Source organism: Lontra canadensis, unplaced genomic scaffold (assembly GCF_010015895.1).
Source record: "Lontra canadensis isolate GAN:19392208 unplaced genomic scaffold, GSC_riverotter_1.0 scaffold40, whole genome shotgun sequence".
NCBI classification, from domain to species: Eukaryota; Metazoa; Chordata; class Mammalia; order Carnivora; family Mustelidae; genus Lontra; species Lontra canadensis.
The window spans coordinates 5,696,365-5,710,584 of NW_022631034.1; the positions used below are offsets into that span (position 1 = coordinate 5,696,365).

At 32.6% G+C, this 14,220-nt stretch overlaps 1 protein-coding gene across 1 annotated transcript in view; it reads right to left on the minus strand.

Annotated features, from left to right (window-relative positions):
• NEGR1 (neuronal growth regulator 1) overlaps positions 1 to 14,220 on the minus strand; it is an 849,270-nt gene that overhangs the window by 489,371 nt on the left and 345,679 nt on the right. The window contains exon 2 of the mRNA XM_032870106.1: positions 2,221 to 2,453. Within this exon, the coding sequence (XP_032725997.1) occupies positions 2,221 to 2,453 (233 nt within the window). The remainder of the gene's footprint in view (positions 1 to 2,220; positions 2,454 to 14,220) is intronic.

Sequence of the window (14,220 nt, forward strand, 5' to 3'; positions counted from 1 at the left end):
CAGTTGCTAAGTTTCTTTATCTTGGTGAATAAAGACTTGACAAATTGTTAGGCAAAGAGCATACACTTCAAAACTATTGAGATATACCGGAGTGTCAGACAACCTAGGAAATACAAAGACTGAAGAGATGTGCACATCAGCTTTTTTTCATTCATCAAGAGGAAATGTAGCTCAAGTGGGGTTGACTTTTTGTGACATTTATTTAGTTCTTGAATTGACTGACAAGCCTATTAATTTATTCCCTGAACTTTATTAATGTAATTGGAAAACCGCCCACATGTCAATCAACTTATAATGAGTAATTATGTTCATAAATACTGTAAAATTATTAGCTTTTAATTTGACCCAAACACAAACCCAAACTTTCAAAACAGTAACACAAATATTTTTTTTTCTAGAAGAACAACATATTATACTAATAAAACATACAATAAATGCGTTCCTACAACACACTTCCTAAAATGGAGTTCAAAAGTTCACCATCACCAAATGGCCAACAAAAAGGAATGCCATAGTAAGGCATGTAACAGTTTAAAAAATCTGTATAGTGTTAAACCATCTACATAGCATAAAGTTATAAAGACATACTATAAAAAGCAAGCATGTGCCTGGGCAGGGCTCATATATCCATAGTCTGGTTTAAAAATATAAGCCTACTATGGAACAAGACAGAATGGGAAAAAGGAGAGAGGGGTATGTTTAGTGTCCAGAAAGACATCATTTAAACCTATAAGAAGAAAAACGTCTATATCTTCAGTGACTCAAATATAATTATTATTCAAGTGTACTTTTTTTCTGGTGCAATAAAAATCCTTTGTAGTCTTTGAGCTAGAAACTCAAGTCAAAGGGCGCAGAACTAAACAAGAAAACAAGATTAGGCTTGCATAACAGAAGAAATGTGTTTTTGACTTGTAATCCCATGCCAGTTTCTGAAGGTGGACTAACTCCTGACCTCTAGAATCTCTGGATAATCTCTGAATGAAGACAGGCTTTGGTGAAAACTTTATTATATTCTCATATGACTTTAAATAAAGAACATCAACACAGTGTGCAATGATCTGTAATAAGAAAAACCATTGGGGAAATTTCCGGGCTTATTGTTTACCTTACACTTTTCTCCTTAAAGTTGATTACTTAATTAATACATTTAAATTATATCATGAAGTTAAAATATTTACTACTAACTGAAGTTGTATTTGACTTCGGGCTTACCTTTATATAAGGAAATAAAGGTGTAAGTTAATGAAATTCCAGGTGTAAGCCATGTACCTAAATTAATACTTCGAGTTCAATTTTTGAAGGGTAAACTCAAAGATAATACAACTAACTTGCTCCCTCAGCTTTTTTCTTAGGAATAAAACATGCACTCACTGGTACCACATTATCACATAATTTGTCATTAATTTTACTTAGAAATGCTGCAGTGTCATCTTAAGATCCACAGCACAATATTTTTATGGAAACAACACGTCATTAATCTATAAAGCACAAGGAAATAGTAAAAGGGCAAGAATATGCATTTTCTATTCAACTAGCATTGTAATTGCATTCTTCTTGAAAAGTATTTACATTGGGGATATATACACTCTTACATTTTAGTATGTGTGAAAAATAAAGTAACTTGATGATTCTGTGTGTATTTGGAGACTGTAAGTTAGCTAGAATGATTTATGATCTACTGAAAGTAAATAAAAGTATAACCCATTGTGTACCATATTTTTCCAATTACTCTATATTTAAATAAAGTAATTCTAGAAGGCTGCTTCTTTCCATTGTGACTTCAATGAACGTAAGCAGAATTTGGATTGAGACAGAGTGCTGGAAGTCTTGAGGATTACTTTTAAAGAGTTATACTACAGATATTTCAAAAAGTTCTAATATTTTCATGCATCCATCATGGGTTATTGAAATTAATTTTAATGTATCAATCATGGGTTCTCAAAGATGTATTGAACGGGTGACTCAAAGGAAGATAGTAAGTGAAGAACACACAAGAAAATCATAATGTGGTGTTAATGGATAATTTTTGGTCTTGGTAAGTGGGGACTTATATGTTTATAATAGCCATTACACTTAATGGAATCTAGGAACATAAATCCCTGAAGACAATGACTACATATCTTTCAACATTGTCAGTTACTTCTGAGTCATTCTGTTATCTAAATACTGAACCTTGTTAAATATAGTCCTTCACAATAAAACAATTATAGAAATGCATACCTTGCACAGTTAGATGCACCTGCATTGTTCTCGGTGTATGTTGAGTCTGAACAGAACACGTGTATGGGCCATCGTCTGTCACATCTACATTCTGTATCTGGAGGCTGTAGTCCCTTTTATTCAATGTTGAAATTGAAACTCGAGGATCCACTGACCACTTATCGCCTCCCGCAAAAATAATACTTGACCGGTTCAGCCAGGCACCCTTTGAAGCTCCATCTTCCAAATAACACCTACAAATTACCAGAGACAGAACACTATTAATCAAAATGAAAATGAAAGACAACATTATCTTTGTTCTGAGTGCATTTCCATATGTTGAATTATAGCACTGTATCAAATACAAACATCAGACATAAATGCAGAAAATATGAACATTTGAGCACACTGGTACATCTTCCATTCCCAATGCAAATGTGAAACAATGCCTGCATACAGTTTTGTTTTGTTTTAAATGTGTGTGTGTGTGTGTGTTTTAACTCGGAGCCAGTCAAAATCCTTTTTCGCTCTGTCTGGATGACAAGTAAGTTTAAATAAAGTTAAATTCCTTCAAATAATAATTTCAACATTAAAACATTTTTTCTTTGAAATTATAAGAAGTAGAAAAGGTCCATGAGTTAGACTGTTTTAACCAAATCCAATTCTAATATAATATACTAGATACTAAATAGAAAGCATAGAATAGTACCATATCATGTTTATTATGCATTTAAAGAGTGGTAAGCTGCACACTGAAACTATAAACTGCATTTTACTGATAAGATTGCTATTGTAAATGGAGACAAGACATTAGTCGCAAATACTTGCTGTCTTCTCAATTAGCTGACCAATAGTCTTTCCAGAAAGCATTCATTTATCCAACAAACATTTATGAAGCTTCTACTATTTATGGATTTAAAAATGGTATTGCCCTCGCTCTCCAAAACTTTAAGTCTAGTAAGGAAGACAATAAGGCAACCAATCAATGCTAGACAAAGGATTATTTGATTAAATCAGTTACAAAAAAGAACTAACTGACTCAGAAGAGGTACTAGGGGTATAGAATAGGCTTTATGGAATAGAAAATGCCTTGAATAAAGAGGCAAGGAGTGGGAGACATGACATTTAGACAGAGGTGCCATATGTGGGTAACACCAGAGAAAAGTGTGAGAAAGAAAGCCACACACTTCAAAGACAAACAAGCATGGAGTACAGGGTGGGAGGGATGAGAGATGAAACTGGAAAGGTAAACTAAAGCCAGATGATCATAGAGAGGGTGATGACAATTAATAGACTTTAAGGTCAATTCTGAAGCCATTTATTCAAAGTTGTATTTTATAACAAGATTCAAAAATATAGCTTTGTATCCAATAGAAGTCAGACATCATGATTTAGAACAGAAGGCTGCTGTGGTCATATGTCAGTGATTTTGCTAAAGCCTGGAATTCTATGTTTCATCTTGGAAACGTTTTGATACAAATTAAAGACTGGTTTTCTTAAATGAGTACAAAGCACAGCTACAGAATGAAAATACACATACATCGAAATAGTTTGACAGCATTTCTACAGAACACCTTGGGGGACTGAACACAGTGTTTGAGATTGCTACAAAATTGCAAGCTGAATGCAACTGTATAAAACTAATCAGTGGGTGAAAAATAAGGAACAAGGTACACTGCAGAATCTAATTTGCAGTCAGCTTTGCCATCTACAGAATCCAAACTAGTAAAGTCATAAAGGTCATTGTTAATTGAAAAGCTTTTCCTTATGTAATTAATGAAGAAAATAAAACCCACTTTAATGACATAATTAAACAATTATGGTATATTGTCATTCCTGATGATATGCAGAAAGAATATAGAGGGGACATTTTTCCCATTTCACAAGATCACGTGTCTACTGCTATAGGATAGAACACTGAATTATCATTACTAGGACTCTGGTCATTACAATGCTTGTATGTAATATATGGGTTCATCAAGAGTTTCTGTGTGACCTCTGCATTCATGGCCTTCACACATTATCCTATCTGATGCTCATTTACAACCCTCTGGGGTATGGATTGTTATGCCCAATTCATCACTAGAAAATAAATGGAATGTTTAGGTTAAATGACTTGCCCAAGCCACACTATTAGTAGGTGACAAAGTGGAATTCATAATCAAGTCTTATATTTCTATATTCAGTGTCCTTTCCTCCGTAATGTAGATCAAAGACTTCTAAAATAGGTTTCAGAAATGGAAAGATGATCAGAATGTTGCAGAAATTACTGCAAGTAATTTCTTATTTACTAAATGTGACCAACTGTTTAACCTGTCCTATTCTAAAGGAAGCAGAAAATTAATTATTAATGCATGTTTTACCATGAAAGTTTGATTTAGAGCACTCTGCTGGGCATTTTCCTTTCCCTTGAGGCAGGAACAGCTTTATCTTTATTTGGGGAGGTATCAGGAAGAGCACAGAGATTAACTAGCCTTTAGATACTGGAGCTTTCATAGACCAAATCTGGGTTCTAACTCCTGGTCTTAGTGTAAGCACTATTCTTGTTCTGGTATATTAGGGATCATCAGGGAAGACCAGAATTTAACTTCTTCCCTGTGAAAAATGAAGAGGGAGTTTTTTATGTCTCCTTGTTTGGATAACTATATTTCACAATTGTTATTGGTCCTGATCCAAAGCTTTTCAAGACATACATTTAGAAGACCCTTGAATGAGACTCAACTAAAAAACAAAAACAAAAACAAAAAAAATTTTGTATGACTTCCTCGGATTTCTATAGCAGTATTCTCAAATGACACTATAGAGTTACAATTTAAATAACTCAAATTACCATAACGGAATTTTACAAATTGGGAATAGCAAGATCTAGGAATGGCTTTCTATTTTATGAAATCACAAGATGCTTATATAGAGACATACAGTTTTAAGGTGAACTATGACATGACTATATCAAATACATGAAATAGGTCAAATACGCACATAAGTTTCCTTAATTGTAAGGACTACATTTTCTACCTTTCTACCTCCTCTTTGTTCTTCATATCTACCCTAGTTTTGTGGGTTTTTTTTTTCTTTACAATAGAAAGAGATACTGTCTGACATGTATATAATGTATTAAGAAGGAATTCTGGAAGAAAGGAAGATATTCAGGGTATGGCAGAGTAGTGCAGGTGGTAGGGAGGGGTAAAAGAAGTATAAGAAGTGGTAATAATTCAGTTTTGCACTCTTCAGGCACCAAAAAACATTTTTCTGGGTTTAAAAATTCTAATGTCTGAAAATATAAAAATATGGTGGAATCCTGGCCCATATGAAATTCATAATTTAGAAAGGATGATAAAGTATATTCATGAATGGCCATCATGCAGAATAGGAAGTGAAAATATAATAATTAAATTATTATTATAATTGGATTATTGCAATTGCCTCAGAGTTTCAGGTTTCTGCCCTTGACATCTGTAGTGTAGTTTATTCTCTCTACAATAAATAGAATAAAATTTTTAGAGTTTAAGTCAGAACAACATGGCTTCCTACTTCATTTCCTATTTCACTCATAAGAAAAAATTTAATCCTGAGAGTGGTCAAAGATCTTATGCAATCTTCCTTTGATGCCTTTCTGACCTTACCAGCTGCCACTCTTTTCCAGTTGATTCTGTTCTAGACTACAGTCCTCTAGCTTTGTTTCCAACAAAGGGGCACATGCTCTTGCCCTAGGAAGTTCGCATTTGCTCTTTCTTCTGCCTGGACCTCTCTTTCTCCAGAGAGCTGCATAACTTAGTCACTGTCTTCCTTAGATCTTCACTGAAGTTTCTAATGTATTAAATAGCAAAAAATAATACCACTGCTACACTCCTATGAAATGCATTATCTGTTTAGTTGCTGGGTTATTTTCTGCCTCTCCTTGCTAGAAGTAACATTCAGGACCTTTGTCTGTTTGGTTACTTCTGTGTATTCCAAGGGCCCAGAAATAATTGAAAATAAATATAAATATTTGCTGAATGGATGAATGAAGGCAAAAATTAAGATAGTTTTAGAAGAAGAAACAATATGGTAAAGTAAATCAAAATTTCCAAAGTACAACCTAGTTGGGAAAGCAAAGTCATGCCTACATTAATGTATGATAACATATAATTAAATGCATATATATGTCCTACAAACAGTGACTGATCTATGATACAGAGGATGGGCTAAGCAATCTGAGACAGTGGGCGGGGAACCATGCTCTGTGAAGAGAGCAAAGTGGTAGGTAAGGGGCAGACGGGAGCTGGGCTCAGAACTACTTGAAATAAGAAAGAACTACATTTGACCCTATACTTCAGGAACCAATTTAACTCATTGAAAATTCTGCTTTGTATGTGCTAGACACTTTGTTAGGCACTTACAATTATTATCCTATTTAATCTTCACATAACCGTATAAAAGCCAGATACCATTATCTTCATTTTAATAATGGAGAAACAAAGGTACTGAAGGTTTGTATCTTGAACAAAGCCAGTTGGTCTGCATTCTACCATGCTGACAGACTATGTTACACATTCCTAGAGTCAGACAGCAGCCAGGGTGAGGGATTGTCCCACTACAGATGAAAGAATTAATGAGTGAGGGAAATGTTTGTGAGGTACAGACAGATCATTAATGGGGCAGGATGAAGCAATAATTCTTGGGTCACAGACTTGGATCTTTTTTCCTCTCTGGACTCCAAAATGGAAAATTTTAACAGTTAGTGATCTTAGGATCCCTCTGAAGTACAGATAATGAAATAATCTGAATAAAAAAAGTTTAATAATGAATATATCCTTTAATTAAATATGGCATGGCTTTTCCTGAAAGTTTTTTTTTTTCTTTTCCACTTAAAAAATCTGCTAGACTACTTACTTCATTGGGCGATGAGTGAAACAGTTCCAAAAATACATTTTTCCCCAGAAGCTGTGTTAACACCCTGCCAAATATCATGACAAATACTTAAATTTTGAGTCAATCATCTGGATGTTTTGTAATCATAGTTCCAAACATCTGGTTGCTGAAAAATGTACAAAAAATAACCTGAATACTTAATATTGTTTCAGGGTTGTTAATTATATAAACCCGGGCTTAAGATAGTTAGTGTTTTCTAATAAGAACAGCATTGATGTTTTTCAACTCTTTCGAGTAGTTCCTTTATAAATGACACTACTCCACACTATTAGGCAGGTCCTGATCTGGATGGTATAAAGTCCCATTTGGTGAACCTCAAGTTGATCAAAATGATGTTGGAATAATTCTAACAGACTCTGTAATAATACTTCCTGTGATGATTAAATCTGAAAGGTGGATATCAGAAAATGTGATAGAAATTAGCATATTTGGGGCTATTTAATATTTTTAAAAGCTCTATTAAGAAAAAAAGCCTATGGCTGCTGAGGATTGATTTTTTTTTTCTTTCATATCTCTAATTCTCTGTAACACATTCCAAAAACATAAGCCTTAGTACCATTACCAGTACTCCACACAGCAGGATTTATTCAGCTCTATGGAAAGAGACCAGCTTTTCATAAGACATGTTGATTAATGAAAGCTCCTTTTAAAGGTACTAATTAATAAAAGAGAAAAGTGCTATTTCCCTTGGATTCAAAGCTAAACCATGTGAAAATGATATTCCCGTGAAGGAGCTGGCCAGCTACCTTCACAGCTGTCTTTTCATTGTATCACAAAGTTCTAAATTTGACAGGAAGGCTTTCCAACGCATAAAGAGAAAAACAAAAAATTCACAACCCCATACAATCACCATGCTAATTCCTCATACAAAGAGTTTTGATATCCTGGCTTCCAGGCCAAAATCAAGTAAGGGAAGTAAAGCAGAGATTAAACAGATCAGAGCAATCCCCTCTCCTACTTGCCTTTGTTTGTAAGGCACTCCCTTCTTAATGTCTTTGATGGTAGTTATTCTCTAAGTACTATATCATAGACACGGATATGAATAGACATATAGGTACACATATATGTATATAACATGTAAATTATATAATGTTTGCTAGATAATAATATTACATATAACAGTAGGTTGATTTATGAATTCCAGAGCTCCTTTACTACTACTATAGTAGAAACTGCTCTGGGGCAGAAACAAATCCTATTATCTTTCTATTTTGGCATGTTCAGGGAATGTGAGATTTTGTCAAGGGAAATCCACAAAATCAGCAATTTGTCCGATGAGTTTTAGTTACTTAGTGAAGTACTCATCCCTATAGATGATGAGAATTATATTTTTAAATATTTTTAAGAGATATGTAAGTGAAAATGCACTTCTGCAGGTAATGGTTTGGTAGTGTTGCATGTTAGCTAAAATAACTTATTAATATTACTTCTGCCATATACTATTGTAAGCCCATTGTGTACATTCCTCACAAAGAACTTTTAAAATAGCTACTGTCAAGTACTATCATAATGCCCATTTTGCAAAGGAGAAAGTGAGGTATAGAGAGGGTAAGTAACTTACAGATGACTTGCTTATTGAAATTTGTAATGCATGGAAATAATTTTATTATGAAGTAATTGCATTAAATCTCCAGGCAATTATTACCTAGTTAATATTATCTACCTATATTAATATCACATGTACATTTATTTTTAGAATGGAAATAATGTCATGTTGGGCATATTTTACCTATAGTAGTGAAAAACAAAAACAAAATACCAAATAACATTGATTTCTTATTTTGCAAGAGAAATAAATCTCTTTCCTTTGTATTTCATTCTAGCACTTCTTTTTAATAGTACAGCTATATTAAAAATATCTTGGATAAGACATTGGAATTTATCAGCTACTCTCTAATTATAAGACCAAATTTTCAAACTATTTATATATTTTAATATTGTAAATCAGAGGGGGAAAACCTGAAAATAATACTTTTCGAGTTTTATATAAAACCAAACCTAACTCCTAAAAGATGGGAACTTTAGTATGATCAAGCAAGAGGGTAAACTCATACTTTTTAGTGTTATTTTAATGCACTATTTAGATTACCTAGATTAAATAATTTAAAAACACAAATTTAAAGACACATTTATAATCCAACATTTTCAATGCCTACAAAATCTTTAACATTTGGTTTTGGATTAATCAGTAAATTCTAAACATTAACATCAATTATTTTAACTTATAATTAAACCATGCTTTTCTATAATACCACTTTATCTTATTCTTTCCGTTAATTCATTTAAATCAGGCTTCCATGTAAGCATATATGTCTGTGTTTTCAGGGGTTAATGCTAAAAATGTTTAAATTTAGAGTTCTTCCGGACATTATTTGTATATCACTCAACACATAAAATAAGTATGGATAGAGTGAAAAAGAGCTTATACATTATAAGTAAAGAATATAGGGAAGTCCTTACCAAGATCTAATTATCTTTTGATAATAATAATAAATCCCACTTGCTGAATGACGACTATGGGTTAAGAGGAATAGACAATGTATTATTATATGATCTCATCTAAAACTAACAAAAGCATTTTGAGAGGTAGGTAAGTCTTAACTATCCCTGCATGAAGAATGGTGAATACACGAATACAGGATTAAAAAAAAAATTATTTATTTATTTGTGTGTGTGTCAGAGAGAAAGAGAGAGAGAGAGCGCACAGGGGGAGTGGTAGAGGGAGAAGCAGACTCCCCACTGAGCAGGGAGCCCAATGTGGGACTCCATCCCAGGGCCTCGGGATCAGGACCTGAGCCAAAGGCAGATGCTTAATGACTGAGCCACCCAGGCACCCAGGAAGGCAGGCTTGATGAATGACGCAGAGAATATAAACAGGAAGATGGGCTACATATCCGAAAAGTTCGTTTAGGACTAGCTTTGCTCAAATGGGTTTAATCATGACTCAAATTGTAAATTTCTTTGTCTTTTCTACTTTTTTAGTTTTTGAGTTCAACTAAACCAGCTTGCTTTCTCCCACATGGACTTGAATGTGAGCTATTTGGATCTGGAAGGACTTCAAATTTTCTGCTAACTGGCAGGTGCTCTGAACCGCTGTGGGGAGAATTTGTCTGCAGTACTGTCTATCCAGCAGCTGCTTCCTGGAGAAGTTGGACTTTCACCTCAGGAGCTATAAAAAGGAATGAATACTACATTCAAAATGCATGCAGGAGATGTTTAAAATAGCAGTATCAGAGAGGGAGAATGCCTGGAGAAGTCAGGCCTGGAAGTCAGAATGTCAGGCCTGGAGAAATGACCGAGATAAAGCTCTAAGGTCTTGGCAAACCTCTCTATTACATCCTCTTTGGGATGGAGCCAGGTAGAGACACCTCATTCTCAAAACAAGAGGAAAAACAAAATGGAATTCTATACTAAAAACAATATCAGCAATTCTACTCCCTTCCATCAACCATCTTTCTGTTTAAGTCATTTAGAAAATATTCTATTTGCAGATAAATACAGATGATAAAATAAGAAGTATCAAATGGATATACAGTAAAGTTGTAAACTTACCTCTTTGTCAAACTAATTAAGTACACCCTTCTTTACAACATCAGTGAATACACAAATTTAGCAAACAAAAAAAAATTATAAAAGTTATTCTTTATTTCTCTCTGCTTGTATTGGTCTTCAAACATTCTTCTGGTCACTGTTGGATTTTTCTTCTTGCATTTTTTTCCCTAATAAAAGTATTCTGAGCACAAATTTTATTTTAGGAATAAAGAATGGTTACATAGCACAATTAATTAAAGCCAGCCTTGCAATCATTAACTAAAGTAGCCATTAATCCATATTTATCTGTCCTCTCTTGAGAAAATTGACTAAACCATATTTCAGTATGAGCTATGCCTTAAAATATAAATTAGGAAATGTGCCCCAGAGGGGAAAAAAGTAGTTACTTTTTTTTCCATCTGCTCCCTGCAAACAAATTTAAACTGATTATATTTCCTCAAAAGATGTTAAAAAGTAGTTGAAATTTAAATCTTTGCTTGATCACATGGACAAATTATTCATCTTTGCAAGGAAGCATAGTGTAGTGATTTATTATAGTTTATATTGGAGTTCAAATACCAGTTTTCTTGTGTACTAGCTATGGAACGTCAAACAAATTAATTTACTTAGATTTTCTCACCTGTAAAAGGGGGTTAGTAAAATTATTGATCTGATGAGATTGCTATGATGATCATATTAGTTTCTTTAAGGTGTTCACGATGGAGACAGTTATGTGGTAAGTGTAATTAAGAGCAAGCATTATTAACTACCTTCCTATAGGTAGCTTTGTCTAAAGACAAAATAAACTACTACTAACATCACCACCAACAAAAAAAACCCTGTGATATGAGGCGTAAGAGAAAGAAGGGAAAAAGTGGCATTTGTAGAGCCCGGCTTGATACAGCAAAACATTATTTACTTACGTAGTCAAAGCAGAAATAATTTTACAGATAAAGGAATCAAACCTTAAAGTACTTCTCCTATTTTACCATCTTTGAACTTCCAGAAAGGCTTTTTATTTTTTTCCTTTTTACTTCTCCATTTTATAAGCAGAACGTATAGAAAAAGAGAGCTTTGGTGTTATATATATATATATATATATATATATATATTTTTTTTTTTTTTTTTTTAATTACTTTGAGACTGAATACTAGTGTTTAGAAACCAGCCCCTGGTTTACTAGCAATTGTTTTTGGGCAAGTAACTGAACTTCTGTTAAAGGCTTATTTATTTGCAAAACAGAAACAGTACCACTTGTACTAAGAACTCCAGTTTTGGTATAAGATCAAATGAGACTGTGTATGGGAGATAGATTTATAAAGCTATAAAACGAAATATAACTGTAAATATTTTATAATTATTACACTGCTTTATGAGTTAACTTTTCTCATAACTCTAGAACATGGCTATATGAATCTCTATTTGGAGATTATATAAGCACAATGATGTTCCCAAACTCAGCAAGATGTAAAAAAGGTTACCAACTGTTTTCCTTTTGCTTTTATGGTACATAAAATGATTTTCTATCCTATGTAAACTTTTTTTTGCTTTTTTAAATTGCCACCTCAAATTTTTAACATAATCTGATGTTTTTGTGAAAAATTATAATTTCTGGTTATTATAAATATGGTTATTTTATAATAAACTCATTATTTCTCATTTTTAAATGTATCTAAGGAAATCTAAATAACACAGTGGTCTGATAATAATATCCTGCATTAAAAAAATGAAACAGTTCTAATTTAAAAGAAATGCTATATTGTTACTTTTTATTCTCAAACTCATATTTCCATACTACTTATGCCATGTACTCTGATTCTAAACCAATTAATTTTTTTTATTTTATTGATACCTTATCTTCTCTGCAATAAAACTAAACATATAAAAAGTGGCTATAAAAAGCTCTTGGGACTGTGAAAATCTAAGTGCAAAAAATATTCTGGATGAATTTATTTTCATAATTGTTAACAGTGTATAACTAATAAAATTATTTATCACATTTTGATACATATTTTTAAACTTTTCTTTTTTACTTTGCATAGTTAATAATGGATGTCTTAATAACTTGGTTTTATTTAGATATATGAACAAACTTTCTTGCTTAAGTAGGCATACTATTTGCTTACATGAAACAGGGTCTAAAATCAATTCTGAGAAATTGTTTTCTTAAATAACACTATAAGAATGGAAAGAGTCCTGTTATAGTGATATCACTCAAATCCCTAACTCCATTGGAGTAATTTAATTCTTTTATAATCCCTAATGCTCTCAGTATATAACTATAGATTTTTCTGTAGATATGTTGGAAGCAAACTGGGAATTGAGACTTAAATTTTGTGACATGACACCCAAATCCCTTTTATAGACCTTGTTTGGATCCTGATTCAATAAACCAACTAAACAAGACATTGGTGAATCAACTAGGAAAATCTGGTTATGAACCAGATAAAAGACAATAGCAAGTAATTATTATTATTTTTTTAGATGTGATAATGACATGATATGTCCACTTTTTTAAACAGATGTATGTTGAAATAAAGAGGAACAAAATGATACAATGTCTATGATTTGCTTTAAATCAAATCTGCTTCAGCTAAGAAAATAAGAAAAAGGAAAAAATAGATAAAGCAAATGCAGTAAAATCTTGATAGTCATTGAAGCTGGGTAATGGGTGTTTGCTTCTACTCTTGTGTAGGCATGAAATCCCCCCCTTGCATAAAATTTTTTATTAAAATTTTTAATTTTTCATTTGGAAAAAAAAGAAAATTATCATAAACCCTAAGGATATTTTTACTACAGTTCAAAACTTCTGGTACCTGGAATGCTATATTTTATACTTTTTTTTTTTTCTTAACTGTTAAGCTATTTAACTCCTTTAAAAAAAAAAAAACGCTGTCGGCATATTTGCCTCTAATTTTTCTCCTTTTTAACCTCCAGCTTCTATCTACAATGGGTTAGGGGAAACAGAATTTGTGTGAGAATTATTGGAATATTAGCAATATTATTGGAATATTATACAGATCAACTGTAGTGTCCCAAAGACATTCTTTATAAAGAACGTTTATATTTCAAGTATAGTTGCTTTAAAAAGTCTTTTCTTTCTGTGTTAATTCTATGTTTAAAATTGCTAGAAATATGTTAAAAATAAAAGTTGGGTAAGACAGGCTGTATTATAATTGCCCATGCATGTATCAGTAAACTAAAAAATATCCTGTCTCTTAATACTAATAATAATGTCTTAATTTTGGTAAATCCCATAAGCTTGATTTTTTTGTGTTGGTAATCTCTTGGGTTTCTTTTCCCTTTGAGAAATCTAAATATACTTACTTTTTCTCTATGATCACCTGTTTTGTTATTCTTAATCTTTTGCTGCTTTAAGAAATGTATGTGTGCTTCAAGAAGTGTGTGTGTGTGTGTGTGTGTGTGTGTGTGTGTGTGTGAGGGAGAGAGAAAGAAAGAGAGAAAGAAGACATTTGGTGCTAAAATAAATAAGAAATGAAAATGAATATTTATGAGAATAGTAAATGATGACAAAATTTAAATATGTAACCAACATATAATTTATATTCATTTCATCTG